Raw genomic sequence first — 22269 nt, forward strand, 5'->3', positions numbered from 1 at the left:
CATATTCCTCAAGAACCCACAATACACAGTCCTCAGTCCTGAAGACTTTCCTCAGTGGAAAACCTTCCGATTATTCCAAATCTCTGACATTAGATCTGTACAGATTTTTCTTTGTTAAATAACGAATGTGTTTATTATATAGTTTAGATTATGTAGACCGTCCAACATACAAATTCCAATGAAAGGTTTTAACTAAAGAAACAGTAATGTAATGAATATGAACCAGTGAATTCCAGCCAGCACTGATCTCAGCTGGAGCTGCTGCTGGAGAAAACATCCAGACGTGAGAAATCTGTGGCTTTTTTTTTTTTTTTTTTTTTTATGTAACAAGACACCATGATATTGCAGGGTATGTGCTACAGTAGATGTTAGACCTCCACTCAGCTCAGACAGCTCATGCAATACTACTTCCTGAAAATTGAGTTCTCCAAACCATACTAGTTTACAGTTATGCCTGAAAAACGCATCCCGATGAGAGCTGGTGTCAAAATCAGAAAGAAAGTCTCCAGCAGCATAAACAACAACAAAACAACTGAGAGTAAAGGAAGAAACGATGACTTTATTACTATGGAATTCTCTCAATCTGTATTTATTGATAGGACCATATAAGGTTAGGTTCCTGTATAGTGCAATTGGTTCTTTTACATTTCAATTTGTTATCTATTCATTAAATTACTTTTAATACATTTGACTCAAATCTGACTGTATTCTATTGGGCTGATCAAGTTCTTCAGTACACAGGTGATGCAACGCTGTTATGTCATTCCCTCTATAGTCAGTCTGTACTGTAGACAGTCTAACTTTGTTGCAAAGGTTTTTTTATTCATTGCAAGAATTGATATTGTCCTGCATTTATGAAGTTTGCTTAAAAACATATTTATTTGTGAATCGTTCGTATGAATGCTTACACAAAAAATTTGTGATTCATGAAAATTTTAGGAATAATATTTGCATCGTACTCTTGCTCCTGAGGCATTTTTGTGTAAATTTGCACAAGAATTATAATAATGCTGCTGCACTTTTATATACCGATTGTGCTCTCAAGTCACACAACTTTAATGAAACTTATACCGATCATATTAATGGCATTAACTAAAAAAATATTCCGTTGAGCAGAAATGAAGAACGCAAGCCAACGTAAATCCAGGCGAGTCATTCTAGAATGCCTCTGTGTAACTGGAGGGTGGGTCGCATATTTTTTCTAGTGTGATGCAGACACAGTTTGCTGCCTGTGGACACATGCCCTTCTGTTCTTCTAACATCACAGAGGGTGTGGAGAATTCTGGCTGAGAGACACTTTGCTTAAAAAAACTGCCGTTTGAGAAAGTCTGCAGTTTCAGCTGTGTGAGCTTTGTCTCTTATGGAGTTTTGTAGGCGTCACAAACTGAAATCAGCTGTGCAGTGTAAGACGTGTCTGGGAATTTACAGGTGTCTGGCACTCAACATACAACTACAAAGAAAACCAGATTTTATTTATTAATTTTTTTGATCTTTTGTTCAGTTATGCTCACACTAATATTTATACACTAACTTTACTAAATTATACTTTAAAAAAGTTATGTACTTTTCCAAAACACTGTGTATATATAGGGGGGGCACGGTGGCTTTGTGGTTAGCATGTTCACCTCACACCTCCAGGGTTGGGGGTTCGATTCCCACTTCCGCCTTGTGTGTGTGGAGTTTGCATGTTCTCCCCGTGCCTTGGGGGTTTCCTCCGGGTACTCCGGTTTCCTCCCCCGGTTCAAAGACATGCATGGTAGGTTGATTGGCATCTCTGGAAAATTGTCCGTAATGTGTGATTGCGTGAGTGAATGAGTGTGTGTGTGCCCTGCGATGGGTTGGCACTCCGTCCAGGGTGTATCCTGCCTTGATGCCCGATGACGCCTGAGATAGGCACAGGCTCCCCGTGACCCGAGGTAGTTCGGATAAGCGGTAGAAAATGAATGAATAAATGAATGTGTGTATATATATATATATATGTATACGAATTATAAATTGTATGCAGTATAAAATTATAGTCTAATTAACTAATTAATATTTACATTTACTAATTTATTAATTTACTATTATTTACAAATAGATTGACGACCCTAATAGAAGTGTACATAGTGAGAATTGAGTTCTGAAATTGCACACTGACTGCAGATATTCAGACCTCAGACGTAGACCTCAGGCACAGACTTAATAACTATTCAGAAGTTGTTCAGGAGGCGTGTCTCAGTTTATGCACAATTCAGACCTTGGATTGTGCCCATTTTTCTTGTGTGATATTGAGTCAAGTAGCAGTATTAAGTTCAGTGCTGCTGTCTGACAGTTTAATGTTACTACAATATATCACAGTGAAATTCAAGATCTGGTCTGTAAATATAGTCGAATAAAACGATGCCTTTAAGGCCAATATTAAATACAGAATTAATGAATTGATAGTGTAGATAGAGGACATCAAAGGAGAAAGATTCTTACTCTGAGAGCGTTTAGTCAAGAAGATTTTATTGTCTTTTCAACCATATATTGATGATGCATTGCATAGTGGAATGAGACAACGCTTCTCCAGGATCATGGTGCTACATAGAACAACACTTAAAGTAAGTTAATCCTAGACATAAAGTAGATAAAGTACATCGTGTGCAACCTGGTGCAAACCGTGCAAGACAATAGACAATGCAAACAGATATACAAAACACTACATACACAATATATCACTGACCAGTGTGTATTCTGTATGTTATACAGTACAATGTGCTAGAGGATTATAAACAAAGAAGGTTCTTATAAACATATGTTATAGCAGCAGTTAGATGAGGTATTGAAATGTGGTGTGCACAACAGCAATCGAGCGAATGTGCAAGTGCAGTTCAGACAGTTAAAAAAAAGAATAATAACATCATATATCCTGTGAACATGTTATAAATATGAATATGATTTTGATTTTGTGCCTTCATTCTTTTTCAAGTTAAAAAAGAAATACATTTTTCAGTCCACATTTTCTGTCCCTCATTTTTTCACACTTAAAGGCACATGCTTTTGTGTTTTTTTTTTTAAATGGCTTCGGTCTAAATGCTACTGAAAAACCCAGTCTCAGGTGCTACTCATGTCTTAAAAAGACCCTACGTGGCACATCTTTAAAATTGATTTAAGGAGGTGTGCTAGTGCTCTGAATACTGTACGTACACGTTCTCTCCACACAGATATTCAGCTGCATGTTTTTTTTATTAGAATGTTTAGAATTACAGTAGAGTAGAGTAAGCAGATCAGGCTAGTGTACGATTATCTACAGCCCTCTATTAAATTTCAGTCTTTGTGTATGTGTGCGGGTGTGTGTCTGAATCAATGCACTGCTTTACACAGCATGCTGACTGATTGATACACTCCCTGGGGAGCTTGTCTTGCTGTAAATGTGTGATTGCTGGTGAATGTGTGCAGATGTGAACGCTTTGTCGCCTAATCGACTCTTACGTTTGATTTAATGTCATATGTCTTCGCTTGAATGAACTGTGGCCTGTTACCTTACCAACTCTGTCTACCTGTCTCGCTGACTGAGTCGTGGAGCTCACAATATAAATTGGTATTTCCCCACATTGTTGACTTGATGTGTAATTGCACATCTAATTGATTAACATTTCTATAATAATGATCATAGTTACTACTATGTACTCCTTCTGTGTTAAATCATGCTAGTAATTAAAATTCATTACACCTGGGGTGTTTTATCCAGTTCCTGGACATAAAGTATGACTGATCCAGATTGCTTCAGGCAAAGCTGTGTCTCAAATAAATGTTTCTCACTGATCTAAATATATTTAATTACAATAATACTGCTAACTGAAATTGTTGCATTTACAAAGTACTTGGTAAATAGGTGTAAATACCTAATAGTATCTAAATGAATCTTGGATTTTTAATACTTGTGCAAAAAAGGAGTTATTAATGCCTGGGGGACACAGTGACATCCAAGGTTGTGGGGTCTATTCTCACCTCCCTGTGCTTTGGGGGCTTTTCCTAAGTACCCTGGTTTCCTGTAGTATTGTCTGTAGTTTGTGAACGGGGGTGATTTTATCCCTGGCTTGCATAGGTTCCAGGCTCCCTGTGACTTGTTGTAGGATAAACACTTCAGAACACGGACGGATGGATGTTTAATGATCTTTAATGACCAAAATAGTCATTTGAATCCAATTGAATTGTGTGTGTATACAGTTTACTAATCCAGGGTAAGGTGATGAACACTCCAGACTCACCATACTATCAATGCTGTTAGTGTAATGAAGTGTGAGTTAACATAATGGTCTGTATTTAAAGGAGATTCGTCATATGATAATAAATGTTAATAAATGTATATGTAAGTCTGAACAAATCTGATGTAATGCTTTAGAAAGTAAACAAATGTCTGTTTAGTTTATCCTGTTTTGTGCTCAATGTATTTGAAATATGAAAATAAATTATTACTGTCTCTAAATACAAAATAAACTCATGATAAATACACACTCGTTCATTGTGCTAAAGAATCTCTAATCTGTAGGCGTCTGTCTTTAATCTTGTGCTTGCACACACGTTTTTAAAGCCTCGTCCGTGTTGCTATTCCAGATGGCGAACCAAGCAGAATCTGGATTACTGCTTCTTGATGATGTACGCCCAATCCAAAGGCACTTACTATGTGCAGGTAAGCCATTCTCAACACACTCCTATTACACACCCTGCTTTTTTTATGTGGGTTCTTGCTTGTACTCATGTGAATGTGTGCCTGTGCTTTCATGGCCCATTTTCAGCTCTATAAACGAAAAACCAACGAACAGAGAAAGGTAAATTGCTGCCAGTGTTGATCTCAAAATTTCACAGATTTATTGCTGGCTTTAAAGCCCAACAAAGAACCCTGTCCTCTTGAATGCAGTCTAAACTGCAGTGTTATTATATGAACTGTAACAGATGGATGTGCTGAATGTGCTGTGCTGCACATGTGCTGAACAAAATAGCTGCTGAAGAGCTCACTCCCTCTCTTCTTCATCGAAAGGGAGGTAGCAGCTGTGTGTGTGTATACAACTTGTCCAGGAAGCTTGTTTATTGATACAGTTTATTTTGTGTGACACAGCAGTCATTTATTCTGTTCTGTAAGAAGTGTAGCTCTGTCACTCCTGCTCTGGGCCTGTGAAGGTCAGACGTGGACAATGCTTGAGTGCTTGTAGTCCGTTACTACGCATAAATATTATTTTGAATTAGTCATACTTTTCATGAGCATTGTATGTTACATTTATTACCTTTTATTTACATATATTACAGGATATTACATATATTACATCTATTCTTTGGAAAAATGTTTTTTTTTTAATATCTTTATAGATTTTATGTAGACCTTCAAAAGCACTCATCCAGGCTGTACTTCATTCAAACAGGCTCAGTTTAACATCTGGTCTTTTCAGAAATTGAAACGAATTGATCAATGTAGAAAAACCTATTAATAATCAAGCCAATTCATTATCTACAGCGACCAACTCATGCTGTACAATGTACTTATTGCTATAGGGATCTGGTTGTATCTCAACTCTTTGCTTTTATAACTAAGAAGAGGTTTTGTCATTTTGAAGCGCTGGTGCTATTTTACTTGAAGACGTCATCCAGTGTCTTTTTTTTTATCTCGCTAATCATGCGCATGACTAATGCCACATAGATTGCTAATGAATTAATCAGAAGCAAAATACATGTAAATAACTACCATTAGCTGGATTTTTGAATTGATGCTACTCTGACCTGATATTAGCAAAGAAAGCAAAAAATAATAATAATTTTGATGGAAATCGGATGAGTTTGTGTGTACGAGTTCCTGTGTATGAGTAAACACAGACTTGTATAAACTGAGACATCTCCTTTTGCCAGCACATCTTAAGGTTTGTTTATTTATTCTTTTTTTTTTTTTTTTTGCTAATGCTAGGTTAGACTAACATTGTTTTCCTGTTTATTAGCAAACTACATAGCACTACAGAGTCCACGGCTGACGGTTGTATTTGTTCTTTGCTAGCACGGCTGCGTGGAACACTCCGGACTCATTCCCGAGTGACTTTGACATGATATAAAAAGAGAAGATTCTTATATTAACTTAGTTTCTCCACTTCTATAAAGCACAGACTGTGCTAATCATGTTAGCATGTTAGCTTTGTTAGTGTTACCTAAAACTTTATTGATAACTAACTATTTTATTATTTTTATTAGTATTATTAACTACCAAGCTGCTCAGAAAGCCTGCTAGCTTGTTAGTGAAAACATAAACTCTTTTCATTGCTAATGTTAGTTTGTTTTTTACGTTAATTAACATTTTCTCCACCTTGCTGGCACTCATTTTGTCAGAGAAGTAAGAAGGAACATGTATGCCAGCTGGCAAACAGTGAGTCAGTCAGTCAGTTCAAGCCCTTTTCTGGTTTCTGTGTACATTTTTTCTGGCCCAGAAATGAGTTCCTCCCCCTGCCTGAACAGATCTACACAACACTGCTGTTTTTAAGAAGAAACAACTCACATTTAGGCATGTGTAGTTTCAACAGTGGCGTGGGGTTATTTTGGAGGTGGTACTTGTCAGTGTTCTTGTGTTAATCGTAGTTTGGCCAAATGCCCTAGGAATTTGTGAGCTCTAAAAATGACAAACAGCTCCTTTAAGTACTCATAATAGGATGCATTAAACTGATCTGTGTATGATATGGGTTTGTGTCAGACTCTGGCACATTGATGTAAAGATGATGGATGATATTTATGGTATGCAGATGATTTGACTGAGACACACACACTCACACATACATATACACGCACACGGGGATTTGGAGAATGTTTCAAGCCTATGGTAATTATTTCCTGTGTATTTCCTCAGGAAGCGGCGAATTTGGAGATTCAGATGTTAACTAAGCAGATGTTATCACACCACATTTTTTGACCTTGTGTGAACTTGTCTTGTAGTTACTGCATCTTCACGCTGAGATTTTTTTTTTATGATTCGCCGACTAAATACTTTCCAAGTGAATTTCTATGAAAAAATGGATAGCAGGAAATCGTGACTTTGCTTGAATATGTTAAGTCCCAGTCTGTTAAAGACTGTCAGAGACCACACACACACACACACATACTGTACACACACTTACTTCTAATCATGTTCTCATACATAAAATTCAGCTCAAGTGATTCACAAAAATTAAGAAGACAATAAAAAAGAATCCAGTAGAGGAAAAGTTATATATAGAATGATCATAATAAAATAAAAATAAACTTAAATAAAAACAGATGAAAAAACATAAATGGAAGTAAATAAAACATTTGTGAAGGGAAGTTAGATCGGTTTAGAAAGGAAAAAAAACAAGAATGAGTGTAAATAACAACAGATAAAATGGAGTTCATCTATGAAAAAAAAGACTAGAATAAAAGTAAAAAAAGAGAGAGCTGTATGTACTAATTTTTAGGTCATAAAACCAGTAGACTGCTTTGCCACATGATTTCTTGTTGACTTTAATGGGATTGCAGTACTGGCTCTTCATGAATGGTTTGAACATATGAGGACACAATCCCTAAAACTAATATCAAAGTAAAGACTAATATCAGTATTTAGACAGATCCATGCTAAAAGAGTATGCGTAATGTAATGTTGCTGGGATTAGTGTACAATGCGCTCTCTTGTGGTGATCTGAGCTAAGAGCCTGGAAACAGTCTGTCACAATGCGATCCATAAGCTGGTTCGCTGTCAGTCCAAGTCAAAACACGGATCTAAAACATTACTTAACAGTACGGTGTCACACTATTGGAGATGCACATGCATAATGACACCGAATAAACTAGATTCCCCTTGTTGCCATATGGTATTTATTGCATACAGAGTGTTAATTGCTTCATAAGCCGGTGGTTACAACTGCAGTAAACATATGGCTCATGTTCAAAGATGGCAGCAAATTGGGGTAACATCCTGCTTTTGTCCTTTTATTCATCTTAGCACTGCCTTGTCGGTCTCTCAAGCAAGACTCTCCGAGCCCTTTACGTCTGTTATTGTCTCTCCCAGGCCTCTGTCTAGTGTTTAAATAGCTCCATTATTGTGCAGAAATGTCTGACTTACAAAAAACAGTCAATCAAAAAGCCAGCCTAAGGAGGGAATAAAAACCAAGATATTTCAAATAAGAAGTCTGATTGTTCACTGGACTGGGTTCTCTCTAACAATCTCTCTCTCTCTCTCTCTTTCTCTCTCTCTGTTTCTCTTTCTATTTCTCAGTTAGAGGACGACATTGTGGCTCGGCCGAATTACTTCACCACTATGAAGAACTTTGCTCTCCAGCAGCCTTCAGAGGAATGGATGATCCTCGAGTTCTCCCAGTTGGGCTTTATCGGTGAGTCAGAGCCAGGTTCAGTGAAGCTAAGGTTTAAAAGGGCATATTCTCTGAAAAATATTTCCTCTATTGTATTTATGTGATTGATACGCTGTAATTTGCTCTCTGAGGACATCTGTGTGAAATCTGTACTTTTCTGAGGCTCAACAATGAGTGAAAACTCAACATATTTGTATGAAATACAGTCTTTATCTATAGACCTATTCAGACTGGATTAGTTTTGCAGGGTTGAGTTGGCTAATGTAATTGTTCCCAGAGTAGCTCTGGGATTTTAGTCATTTGAACAGACTGTAAATCTACTTCATTCAAACGTGTACATCGGTTCAAAATCATTGAACTGAGTAACAATAACACAATTAGTTTTTGTAGATTCAACATGATTTGGTCGTAATTTTAAAACCCTTTATATAATCAGAGCTCACAGCTGAGCTTTCTCATGAAATCTCACAACATAATTGGTAATTGAAGTCTCTCTACTTCATTCATTCTAGCAATTAAGTTTTAACGTTTAATTAAGTTTAGTATAAAAATCTAAGGAAATTTTGTTGAGAAACAGCAAAATTTCACGGATAAAAGATTTTTATGTAAATCTTCGGTGAGATTATTTGCCTGACCATCTAACTGACCACATATTACATATATGTTTCTCACAGAATATAATGGAATCTCTATCGGCGTGTTAATTCAGTATTTTAGCATATATCCTGTCCGAGTTGACGTGGTGTTACAGATTCCATTTGTGCTAAGAACAATAAAAAACTTGGCAACGTTTAAAAGGATGTGACGGAGAACCGATGCTTCTGGGGGTGTTATTAGTTAAGTTACTGAGTTCCTAGCACAGGTGAAGTACAGATGAAGATGAAATACATACCTGCATTTTATGGTCACATGACCTAATGTTCAAGCATAACATGTGTAGCTACAAGCTATACAACACGTAAAGGTCAGAACAAACAACTCTTATGAAAATGAGATTAAAATGTATGCAGCCTTTTTTTTTTTTTTGCATAACAAACTATGTGCACCTCATGAAGTCACGCCATCTCTGCAATTCACCCTTGACTATAACCAACACACAGTAGTGCATAGGCGGCCATGTCCCAAATAGTAATAGCTATTAATATACAGAAATAATCAAAACATTACCAGTTGTAGGATTACTGTAGGAGACTCATGAACAACAGTGTCTAAAGTTTTCACAGACAAAAAAACAATAACTTCCTGCGAGCGGTAGTTTTGTGGGTAGAAACACCTTGATGATGAGAGAGGTCAGAGAGGAACAGACCTGACTCCAGTAATTCAAATAACTACTGTTTACAACCAGGAGCTGTATCTCATATCACTTAACACAAATAGGGAACACTGAGGTGGAAGACTTACAACAGCAGGATTCAGGTTTCACTTGTGTCAGTCAAGAACAGAAAGCTGAGTCTACTGTGAGCACAAACGCAACTCAAATGGACTCGGAAAACATCACCTGAAAAAAGAATAGAGGCTACTCTTTTATGACGACCTCAGAATTTTAGAAATACCTTCCTTTGTAGTGCCTGACTAATGTGATGTAATATTATCACGATATTAAACACTGGATGTGACCTAAACCCTGATGGTGTTCTGTTTGGCTTGTCGACACACTCACAGCTCGTAGCGCACAGTGAGTCCCACCAGCACCTGCAAATATCTGGAGAAGAAGATCCTAGATGATGAGGTTCTTAATGGTCAACTTCATCTCCTGTCACCGGCTGTAGGCCAATCCACATGCCAGTAATAAACAGTACAGGTTACACGTTACAAGGAAGATACATACTGCTTAAAGTATATTGTATGTTTAATTTGACTTAAAAACAATATTTTTCAAATCAGAAATGTTGCTGTTGACCGAGCACACGCAGACCTAGCGTCTAAGAGCCTTGCTAAATAAGCTGCTGTGTACAAACAGATATTTTATTCCCCTTCCTGCAGATATTCAGTGTCACACAACTTACACATGCAGACTAATGAATATTAATGAATGCTGGTATCTGATTATGCATATTAATGACTAGTGCCAGTGCAAGTTCTGTGGCTGTAATTTGGGCAGGGTAGGCACCATGCTATGAAATGTAATCCCTCCAGAGCCACCATCAGCACAAGGAGTACAGTCTGTATTTAAAAAAGAAACAATGAGCTGTATGTTTATATAGTTCAGAAGTAAACATACAGAAATAAGTAATATTTACATGTAGTTAATAAGAAAATATAGTTCAGACTTTTTGAAGACAATGTATAATATTATGCTTTTAGAATGCGTGTGTGTGTGTGTGAGGTTCTGTGTCTATGAAGGTTGTAGGTTTTTGATGCATAGTTTGGCATTTTTATGGTGGCATTGTGTGTGTGCATGTGTGATTGTATATGTGTGTGTGTGCGTGCGAGTGTGTTCGTGCTTTTGTGTGTGTGCTTGCGTGTGTTTGTGTGCATGCATGTGTTTGTCCAGGTGTGCGTGCATGTGTGTGTGCGTGTGTTTGAGTGAGTGTGCGTGCCTGTGTGCCTGTGTGTGTGTGTGCGTGCATGTGTGTGCATGTGTGCGTGTGCGTGGATGCTTGTGCATGCGTGTGTTTGTGTGAGTGTGTGTCTGTGCATGCGTGCATGTGTGGGTGCGTTCATCAGCATGCGTGCGTGTGTGCGTGTGTGTGTGTGTTCATCAGCATGCATGCATGTTTGTGTGCATGCTTGTGTGTGCATATGTGTGAGTATGCATGCGTCTGTGCGTGCATGCGTGTGTGTGTGTGTGTGCGCATGCATGAGCATGTGTGTGTGTTTGTGTGTGTTGAGAACCGAATTCACAAATAAACAAAATGTTACTATTGATGAACATTAGGAACAGAGACACAGAGGCTTTTATTTCTTTATTCCTGCTGCTTCGTTACACAGCAAGAGCTCTAATCTAACATTGCTAGTCTTATGTTCCAAACCCTTATTAATGATCAAAATGTTAAACTTTGTGCCAATACTTTTGTGCTGAATCATCACTGCCTCTGCTTCTCAGAATCTCAGGAATTCTGTAGTTCCACAGCCTTCCAACTGAACCTCTGAAGTGCGTCCTTCGTTAACAGATCGACAGTCGGACTGATTGATCCATGGCATGTTTGATATGATAGCTAATTATCGTAATGAAAGAGATCAATGCTGGATCTCCCAGTGCAATACACTGATTGGATGCTATCGACTGAAAGATCACATGGAGAGTGAGTTTGTGTGTGTGTGTGTGTGTGTGTGTGTGTGTGTGTTGGGGTTGGGGTGAAGAGGAAAAAAAATCCTAGCATTTCAGTCGCGAGTTTTTTTCAATTTTTTGTTGCCATATTTCGGGCTGAAGGCTAGATATATTTATTCTCCTTACTTCAGAAGAGAATAAACGGTATGTAGTAAAAAACATCAAAACACACTGAGATCTTTATGTGCTGTCCCCTGAACTGCTGATTCCACTTAAAATGGCAGACCATTTAGCAAATCTCTTTCTATTCTGGAAAGTGCCTCAAAGCATTTAAGAGCACTAGCAGCTCTTCACGTCCGGCTGGTTAAAGGATCCCAGGCTGTTTCATCCAGAGCAGAAAAATCTATCATTAAAGGGAGGTAGTATGGGAGCAATTCAATGTCGGCTAACTAACTTTTGCTAATGTTAGTAATGCTTGCTGTCAAGATTAGCTTTCCTACAGTAGCTTGCATAAGTAAGAGGCAGTATTATAAAAAAGGGATTTGTCTTAATAAAGCACAGATAAAATAAACGCTGATGCAGTCAAGGCCTCAAAATGGCAAAGGTGTTGAAACATAAGGAACGTCTGCTTCTTTGTTCTAAGTCTGTCAGATGATAACTGACCATGTAAACATGTCTGCTTTCTCCTAACAGAGGGACAGGGTGTCCAAAAAAGTACAGGAGAGACACCTTTTAGGAAAATTAACACTTATTTACAAAACGTCCTTGACATGATTGCCATTACTTTGTGAATCACAGCATTGCAATCACTTTATGAAATGCACACAACTTCAGGTGTCACTGTGGCAACTGTATAATGTGTGATGTTCTTGCCATGTGATGTGTTTCCTGTTCATCCATCCCAACGACAGTTCCAATCCAGCTATGATATTTGCTTTATTTGTCAAATGCATTTTTAAAAACTATCTGAAAAAAACTCTAATATAAACTATGACAGTATGAAACATTTTGGAAAACATTTGCTAAAAAAAAAAAATGTTTTTTTTTTTTTAGATATGGAGACTTTTGAGGCACGCTGCAGAATAAAATGAATCCAGCATATGGTCGATGTTGATCAAATTCTGATTAAAGTAAAATAAACAGCTCTGACATCACCGCTCATCTCAAGACCTGAGAGACAAAAGCAGTTAGTATTGGCTCTGATCATACGTTCTTTATTTCCGTAGAGGTTCTTTTGCCTTTGGTGGATTCCCACAAGTTTTCCGTGACCTTTGATGCTCCTTACAGGCAGGGTTGAGTCTTGTGACTGGTAAACAGCACACAGAAAATTGCCTAAGGCCTGCACTGTCACCACAACTCCATTTGATTTTTGAGCAGCAAGGTTTTCCTGAGGAGACGAATGAAGAAAGCTTTTATATATTAAAGATTTGTTTTTTGAATATGTAAAAAAAAATGTCATGCTTTTAAAAGCAGTTCTCCAGTGAATTATATATTTTAGTTTTTTTTTTGTGCAGGTTGGTAAAAAAGCTGCGTTCATGCTGCATTATAAAAAGCAGTGGTTTCTGAAGCAGTGTGTACAGCATCTGAATGGCCTCACAACAAACTATTTAACAAACTACTGCCTTGTTTTTTTATACCACATCACTGTTAGAATCTTGAATCCGATTGGTCCGAAGGTGTTGAGTAATTTTCTAGAACAGCGTCGATAGCGTTAAGGTTTGTAACCATGCGTAACAACTAATGCATACTTGTAGACCGTACACTTAAGCTAAGACTAATAAAGAACAGATATAAAAAGGGCTCTTATTTAACAATGTATAATCATTGACCTAGTGAAGCTTTCTTATGGGGAGCATTTATAGAAGGAATTTCCTGTGTCAGCACTTAGTAACAGTCGGTTTTTTGCTACAGCTCAAGTTTAGGGTACTTCAAGGGCTATCAGGAGCACAGACTCACCCAATCAAACAAAACAATTAGAACAATAAAATCACCAGGGCAAATATTCATGAAAATTCTTAATGCTGAGAATTGTACCTAGTGACAACATTCTAAGAAAATTCTTAAAAATGTGGGTGTGTTTCCTTCAAATTAAAGAGAAGATCCTAGCAAGTTATTCCTAAAGCATCTTAACCCTCCTAAAAAGTGTTAGGAGTAGTGAGGAGGACTTTTAAGAGGCTTAAGTGTTTCTTTAGCAGAGGAGAAAATGACCGAAAGGTGAATAGGGAGAAGAAATGTATTGTAGTCAATATTTAATAATGATAGTGAGTTAATAAGATGCTACAGATTAGATGGTGAAGGGATTACATTTGTGACTGATCATATTAGAGATACGCTAACATCTCCAAAACAGAGCCGAAATGTCATAGCGGCAGAAATGATGTACAGTAATTTGGCTCTATGACATTTCTGTGCTGTGTCGAAGATGTTTACATTTACATTATATTTATTACATTTATAACATACAGCTTATAGCCTCTTATATGATCGGCCACGAACGTAATCCCTACACAATATAGTCTCAAATATCTTAACATAGAAACAAAGTGAAGACTTATAATTATAATAGACCAGATTTTAAAAGTGCTCCTACTTATTTTTTTATTGAACAACCAATCACAGTCTTCAAAAGAATGTGTCCTACCTAGCAACAGTGTTTAGCCCCGCCTCCTCTCTAAAATAAAAGTTTTTGTATTTTCCTTGCTCAGAGTTGCTCTGAGATCCTGAATCACTCTTAAGCTAAGTTTCCTAGTTAGAAATTTTTAAGATAAATTAAGAGCTCTCTGAGATCATTCTTAGAATCTTTATGAATACGGGTCCTGGTCTTTAACCAGTCTTTATCTCTGGTGGTGATGGCCTCAGATTCTGTTCTTGGCTGACAGGAGTGGAACCTGATTTGGTCTTCTGCTGTTGCAGCTCATGGTTTGATGTGTTGTGCTTTCTGAGATGCTTTTCTGCTCAAAATTATCAAGTTCTTATATCCTTCTTAGGTTTGATGGATGTCTTCTTAGGGATGTGGTAGCTCAGTGGTTAAGGTGTTGGGCTACTGATCGGAAGGTCATGGGTTCGAACCCCAGGTCCACCAGGCTGCCATTGCTGGGCCCCTGAGCAAGGCCCTTAACCCTCAGTTGCTCAGTCGTAAGTCACTCTGGATAAGGGTGTCTGCTAAATGCTGTAAATGTAAATGTAAATGCTTGAACCAATGAGACCATTTTCCACTGACCTCTCTTATCAACATGGCATTTCCACCCACAGAACTGTTGCTTTTTTATTTGAGTGAATTTTAGACTGTTGTGTGTGAAAATCCCAGATCAGACGTTTTGGAAATCATGAAACCAGCTCATGGGGCACCAACAATCATGCCATGGTCAAAGTCACATGTTTTCCCCATTTTGATGGATGATGTGAACCTGTGTTACCTGAAGCTGCTGGTCCGCAGATAGTGCTTATTTGGATTACTATAAACTTCCTGTCAGCTCAAAGCATTCTGGTTATTCTCCTCTGATCTCTCTCATCAGCAAAGTGTTTAAGCCTGCAGACCCTCTACACACCGGATGTTTTTTATTTTTCGCACCATTCTGTATAAAGTCTATATGCTATTGTGGGTGAAAATCCCAGGAGATTAGCAGTTTGTGAATTACTAAAACTATTCCAGCTGGAACATGATCACAGTCACAGAGATCAGATTTTCTCCATTCTGATGTTTGATGTGAACGGTAACTCCATGATTTATGGCATTGTGCTTCTGCCACATGGCTGATTAGAAAACTGTACCTAACTATTCCTAATAAAGTGTACAGTAAGTGTATAATCTGTGGATTATTTGTCCATTATCTTATATATTATAAACTGTCTTGTTTTTTTTTTTATTGTTCCTTAGTTTATGTTGCTACTGACAGCAGACAGAACGTTTACTAATTTCAGTTCACATTTTATTCTCACCCGATAATTTTGGGCTGACTTTTTAAAACTTATTTAAACCTGTTTAAAAAAACAAGCTAGCAACTTCAGTCTATGTGATGATGTGGGAATATCATCAGTAATTCCAATCTCACTCTCAATAATAATTCCACAGCAAACTCAAAACGATGTTTCACAGATACATACACTGCTACAGAAATTACAGGGGTTGGTAGGTTGGAGTGGTAAGGGGTAGTAGGACCATGCCTGGGGCAGTGTGTGCACTGCATTCGATATGTATTGATTTTCTTTTCACATGCTCATGTATTGGTATTCACACACTCACACCCAAGCACTTATTGCTTCCTTCTTTCAGTTCTGAGCTCCTTTGTAAGATTGTCCCAGTGCAGTATTGAAAATGAAACATAAAATTGATTTATTTTACACACACTCACACACACACATATACACACCAGCTGGCATGTACCAGCATTCAAATCTCTAATTATATCTTCCTGTCACCTGTCATGAATGCTAAATCTGTTCCCAAGTCATCTCATTATAGAGAAAAGAGTTCTTTAAGAGCAGAGAAGCAAATAAGCCCCGATGGATGTTTCCTGCTTCCTGTGCTGTCAGTTAGCGTAGTAGCTAGCTATGCCTCTCGAACACCACAGCTAGCAGAGCTTCGTCCTTCTGCCAGACAGAATGACGCAGAATCATGTCTCCTTCTGACTGCCTGCCGAGCATCACTGTTAATTGGAGTGGGATGGGTCGACAGCCATGACTGAGCTCCACACACACACACACACACACACACACACACACACACACACACACACCACAACTACTTCATCATATATTCTGTCTAAAGGAACTGGATTTGATTCCCCCAGGTATATTAGCATTACTTAGCCCTGCTGTGACCATGCTCCGGTTCTCCAAGCGAGTGGGAAGTTTTCTTATTCTGTCCATTCTATACTTAACACCCAGTGCTGACAGTGTTCCTGAATAAGCCTCGTCTGCTTTCCTCCTCAGCCTTCTGTAGCCATGCTACACATCTTTAGTTTTATGCTAGAATTATTGCAAGGATAATAGCATGAATATCTTTAGTAGCAACTTTTTTAGTAACTTATTTGGATTATAACATCTGTAATGAATAACTGTCCAGTCTGGGTGAGTCTGTGCTCATGATAGTCTAAGTTTCTTGTTCTTGACTGACAGAAATGAAACGGAGAACTTCTGAGATGCTTTTCTGCACACCGTAGTGGAAAAGAGTTACCATAGCTCAGATCAATCTAGCCAGTCTGCTCTGATACATCTCTCCTTATACAATTGTCACTTATTAGTATTTTTGTTGTTGTTGTTTTTACACCATACTGTGTTCTCTATTGTGTGGAATTCCCAGGTAATCAGAAATTTCTGAAATGCTGGTTAGGAGGCTATGCTGGCTAGGTCACTCACTAGTTAGCTGTTATGTTGCTAGTTAGTTTTGGAAGCTTGCTAGATTTCTCAGGCACAGCTTTTACCGTAGAGTAGCACTACCAACAAGTTCTAAAGCTTTGTGTTGAATTTTATGATTTTTCTCTCTAACATCGTGTGGAGTGGGAGAGACAGAGAAGGAGAGAGAGATTGAGAGATTTAAGTACCCTTAATCTTATAATCTCTTATCACTCTAGTTACATAACTCAGATGATGACTTTAATCTTATTACTGAGTTCAGCACACTAAAGCAAATATAATGGAATGAGAGCAAATGGAAGAAACAAATATTAGGAAAGGAGGATTAAAACTCAATTCCGAATTTAAAGTTGTGAGATTAACAAGTGTACAGCAAGCACATTATTATTACAGAGTAGGAGTGTCAGAGAGAGAGAGATGATGTACCTGAGACAGAAGGTCAGGAGCTGTGTGTGGTCTTTGATCGTACCTTTCTTAGATGGTGTGTGTGTGTGTGTGTGTGTGTGTGTGTGTGTGTGCATTTTCTGGATCATCTCCGGGTGTTTGAAGGTGAAAGTGCATGAGCATAGTTATATGAAAGCTTGATTGGTTGAAAATTTATTCCAAACACAGCGTAAAAAGGACACAACCTTGAACAGAAGTCAGTCAGAGAAGCTATTAAATTGACCTCACTAAAAGCACAGGCTATTGTAGAATCGATTACTCACTATGTATACTCTACAAGACCTATTAAAGTTTCTGATATGATGGTCATACAGTACATTCATTTGTGCATAGTTTAACATGGTCTTGTAATTTATCTTTTTATCAGCTAATTGGATAAATTCAGTGTTAGAAGTGTCGTATGTGAGTCTCATATTTTTTCAGTCATGTTGTAGTGCTGGAGATTAAAAATGTTAATACCGCTACCCACTCTAGGCTTAAGTTATACATCTAAAAGGGGATCCAAGAAAGTGCCTTAATATGGTTTATACTTTGGTATTAAATAGAGAAAATAATCATAAATTGCTTAAGCTCAAAAATCCAGAAACCAATTATATACTATATATGCAATTTACTCCACACAGATGAAGGCATATATACAAATGCACCAAATAGAGAAATTGAATATAAGAATAACAAACAACCATCAAGGAATGAATACATAGATAAATGTCAATGTGTTTCATGTCTTTAACCCGGGTGGAGGAATACGAACACGTTGTACCGTGCAGACGAAGCACCGACAATGTCCGTTTTGTGAAGTTCCTTTAGTCCATTAGTGCCGATGTAGATCCAAATAAAAATCATTATAATCACCAGCAGTGAAATTCACAAATCTTCCCTTAAGCACATGTGATGGGCCACCGCATAATGAGCATGTGCTCAACACGCTAAAATCTCAGAAGGCCGCATTAATTACAGGATCTATTTTCATGAACGAGACAGTCTACAAAACTTAAAAAGTCTATCGATTGACACAGGAAACACTTATCTTATGATCATCAGCCTCCCACATGCGAGCATCATTACACCATTGCTTTCTCTTCCAAACTACTAGCCCCATTTTCATGCCCCCTACCTGAATAAATAACTGTTTAATCGCAGTTTAGCAACCCTAATATACAGGTGAACATGATACCTAAATGTAACAGAGTTAACTCAGATAGTGTGCAGGGGTGGACAGTACAATTCTGGAGTAAGTGATCGGTCCTATATATTTTGAATATTATTAAAATTGAATGTATACTCTGAATTGAATTAAGTGTTTCCTGAATAAGTAGGTCTTCAACCGTCATTTGAAAATAGCCAGTGACTCAGCTGTCCAGACCCCTAGGGGAAGTTCATTCCACCACTTTGGTGCCAGAACAGAGAAGAGTCTTGTAGTATACTTGCCTCTTACCCTGAGATATGGTGGAACCAGTCGAGCAGTGCTGGTAGATCTGAGGGTGTGAGATGCAGTGCAAGGAGTGATGAGGGCTTTGAGGTAAGAGGGAGCTGGTCCGTTTTTGGCTTTGTAGGCCAGCATCAGTGTTTTGAATCTGATGCGTGCAGCTACCGGAAGCCAGTGAAGGGATTGCAGCAGTGGAGCGGTATGTGAGAACTTAGGCAGGTTGAAAACAAGCTGTGCAGCTGCATTTTGGATCATTTGCAGAGGACGAATTGCGTTCATAGGTAGACCTGCCAGCAGTGCGTTGCAGCAGTCCAGTCTTGAAATGACAAAAGAGAATTAGCTTGAATCATTCAGTCAGTTTTATCATCGAAAAAACTATCAGGAACTGTGCCAGTTCATCATATGCAGTGATCTTCTCATGTCATACAATATAGTTAGCCCTGTAGCTAGCAGTGCGCATCTGACAGCACATAAGCAATAAACTACAGTGTTAATGAGCGTCCTGACCCCATTTCTATAGCATGGATTTGACTAGCATGGATGGTAGCAGCAAGTCAATTCTAGCTAATGTTAAAAAATTTCTGAGATTGAAATGTATTCTTTAGGCATAGTCTTAAATGTTTAAAGGGGTGATAAAACACGATTTCACTTTTCTAACTTTAGCTAGTGTGTAATGTTCCTATTTGAGCATAAACAACATCTGCAAAGTTACAACATTCAAAGTTTTAAGCAAAGGGAGATATTTGCTTTTAAAGAAATCTATTTCTAATGACTACAGCAAATGGCCAGTAGGGACTACACGACATTCCTCCAGGGTTGCTGACGTCACTAAACCCAATATTTACATAAACCCCTCTTCCGAGAATATTGGGGGGGGCATTTTATATTGCTGTGGAGAAGATTAAGGGGCGTGACATTTCCGAAAAACGTGCACTAGGCAGTTAGCGAATCACAACACACTGGGCCAGCTAACCAATCTAAGCCCATTGCTATTTTTGAGGGACTGGCTTCATAGAACCCGGAAACCATCAGACCGTTTTACAAGGAGGGACAGAGCAGTGTAGAATAAAGGTAAAATATATGAAAAATAATGCAATTTTTTAAAAAACGAAGCATGAACACACGTTACAGTGCACCCCACAAACACAATCAAGCCTTCGAAAAAACAATTTAAAATATGTAGTAAAAGTTTGACACATAACTAACTAAATTTCATAATTTTAAACAATTTCTAATAATAATTTTTCATAATTGCATACATTTAAAAATAATGCAAAATGCAGTGGGGATATTTTATTTCTGGATACTTCCCACCTGTAATTGAGAAGCTTTTGATATATTATCCATACTTTCACTAGAGTAGAGTTTCTCAGATCTTTGTCCAGCACCTCCATGAAAGTGTTTTGATAGCATCAAGCTAGCCAGCTAACATCAATGATCACGATTATTATTATTAAATTATTAAAGTATTTTGCTTCTTAAAACAGCAAACAGTGTGGTTATGTTAAAAAATCAAAATGAAATACTATATAAACTCATTTAAAGCAGTGAAGTATGTATAGCTGATGTCATCTGCTGAAGTCTGGTTTGATGAGACTATCCTAATATTTTGAGGCCAGGGGTCATTTTGTTAATCTCAGTCAGAGGTGAGAAATTCAGAGTTAGAGCTAAATTACATGATGGTGATGGAGATTATAATCAGCTAGTATCAAAGCTATTATGGTTATTATGTAGTTATTATAGTTGTGGGTCTAATTGAGTTGCCAAATGAGAGGAAAGAACAAAGTTAAACAAGAACAAATAATAAAAAAAACTTGCTGGTTCTGCTAATGTTATACACAATCTGTATCTGGATGATTGGAAAGGTCTGGAAACAAAAAGCTCTAATGGGGCCTGAATAAATGAATATGATGGCAATGATTACATTATTGTTCTTAAAATGAAATCTGTGCTGAGATCATAACAGAGTTCTTGGAAATTCTTTTATTCCTTATCTTGGGAAACCGTGCATTAGATTTGGTAGAAATTGATGGTCTTAAAAATAAAACAAAGAAGCCAGAGATTAAATTTCTTCGGTTTTATATGAAGATCTTTGGATTGAAGAACTGCTGGCAAAACAATAGCTTCTGGGAAATGCCCAAGCAATAAAATTACAAGGACTGCCAACTGTTTGCACACTTAAACTAATCCAAAATAAAATAGAAAATACAATGTGTATTTACCTTTCTAACTAACCAAAAAGAAGAGAAAAGGCAATCATCCTGAAAATAGAAGGCACTCGCTTGTCTCTCTGCTGTAGAGCTGTGCATCCGAGCTGCGATCCCACAGGATCCAGCAGAAAACGTTGCAGGAGTGTGTGGCTTTTACATTCACTTGGGAAGGATCTTTCAGTCAGATATGAAGCACATGAGAGCATTTTTATTAACATTTTTACAGTTGCCACTGAGAATTCTAAAGCAGGCCATGCTGTCGATATGAAACAGACCAGATTTCTCAAGTCTGACGATGCCTCTGTTCTCATACACAAACACACTGCGAAGACGGCGGGTTAGGAATTCTAACATTAAGAATAAGTCCCTTTTGTTGTCTTGTCCTTGTGAAAAACCAGCATGCTGTTTGGAAAATATATTTCTATTCTTTCATTGATCCAATCTAAGCATACGACTGAGGGTTCAAGGTCTTGCCCTTATGATACACAATGTACTGTATTTATACCAAGGTTCTGACGGTTAATTAAAATCAGCAAAGGTTTTAGCTTTAGAGGTGTTTTGCTTGTCTTGGAGCTGCTTTCGACATTTCTACTCATAGCTAGGTTGGATTGAGAGATTGTTTTAGTGTCTCAGATCATTGCTGTCAACAATAATGGTGACATGATTTTAGCACCTCAGCTTGGTTTGTTAGGGTTGAGGATCAGCTAGAAAAATTCTGGAAACAACCGTGTGATAGGAACTGATCAAAGCATGCAAAAATAAACACATTACATTACATTGCAATGAGTGAGTGACTGAGTGAGAGAGTAAGAGTGTGAGAGTGAGAGAGAAAGAGTGAGTAGGATCATTGCAGAGGACCAACAGAAAAGAAATGCGATGTTTGTGGTGAGTGCACAGTACTCAGATATGACCGACAGGCAGGTGTGTGTGTGTGTGTGTGTGACAGAGAGAGAGAGCAAGAGAGAGCAAGAGAGAGTGAGAGAGAGTGAGAGAGAGACGGAGTATGGAGTACATTGTGACTAATGTAAATGGGTTGTGGTTAGACATAACGGATCCACTCTGCTGATTTTATTGAGTTGATTTCTGTAGGATTATTGTGCAGCTGAATTGCTATGGCTGTAATTGCAGAAACCCTGTTCTCTAGTCATACACTATAAATTGCACCATGTACGTTGGCCTGCTGCGCGGGCTAAAATTCGGAAGCCAAACTGTTGCCATGGAGACGGTGTAGGATCACTTTTCTTTCCCAACAGATCCAATTTCATTACTCACACAAGACGTGATGTCATGTTTGTGATTTAA

General features: G+C 37.9%; 1 protein-coding gene across 1 annotated transcript in view; it reads left to right on the top strand.

Moving 5' to 3' along the window:
* Window positions 1-22269, top strand: part of mgat4b (alpha-1,3-mannosyl-glycoprotein 4-beta-N-acetylglucosaminyltransferase B) — a 131139-nt gene that overhangs the window by 89078 nt on the left and 19792 nt on the right. The window contains exons 7-8 of the mRNA XM_060884491.1: window positions 4582-4657; window positions 8225-8339. Of these exons, the coding sequence (XP_060740474.1) occupies window positions 4582-4657; window positions 8225-8339 (191 nt within the window). The remainder of the gene's footprint in view (window positions 1-4581; window positions 4658-8224; window positions 8340-22269) is intronic.

The sequence above is a fragment of the Tachysurus vachellii genome, chromosome 13, assembly GCF_030014155.1.
Source record: "Tachysurus vachellii isolate PV-2020 chromosome 13, HZAU_Pvac_v1, whole genome shotgun sequence".
In the NCBI taxonomy this organism is placed as follows: domain Eukaryota; kingdom Metazoa; phylum Chordata; class Actinopteri; order Siluriformes; family Bagridae; genus Tachysurus; species Tachysurus vachellii.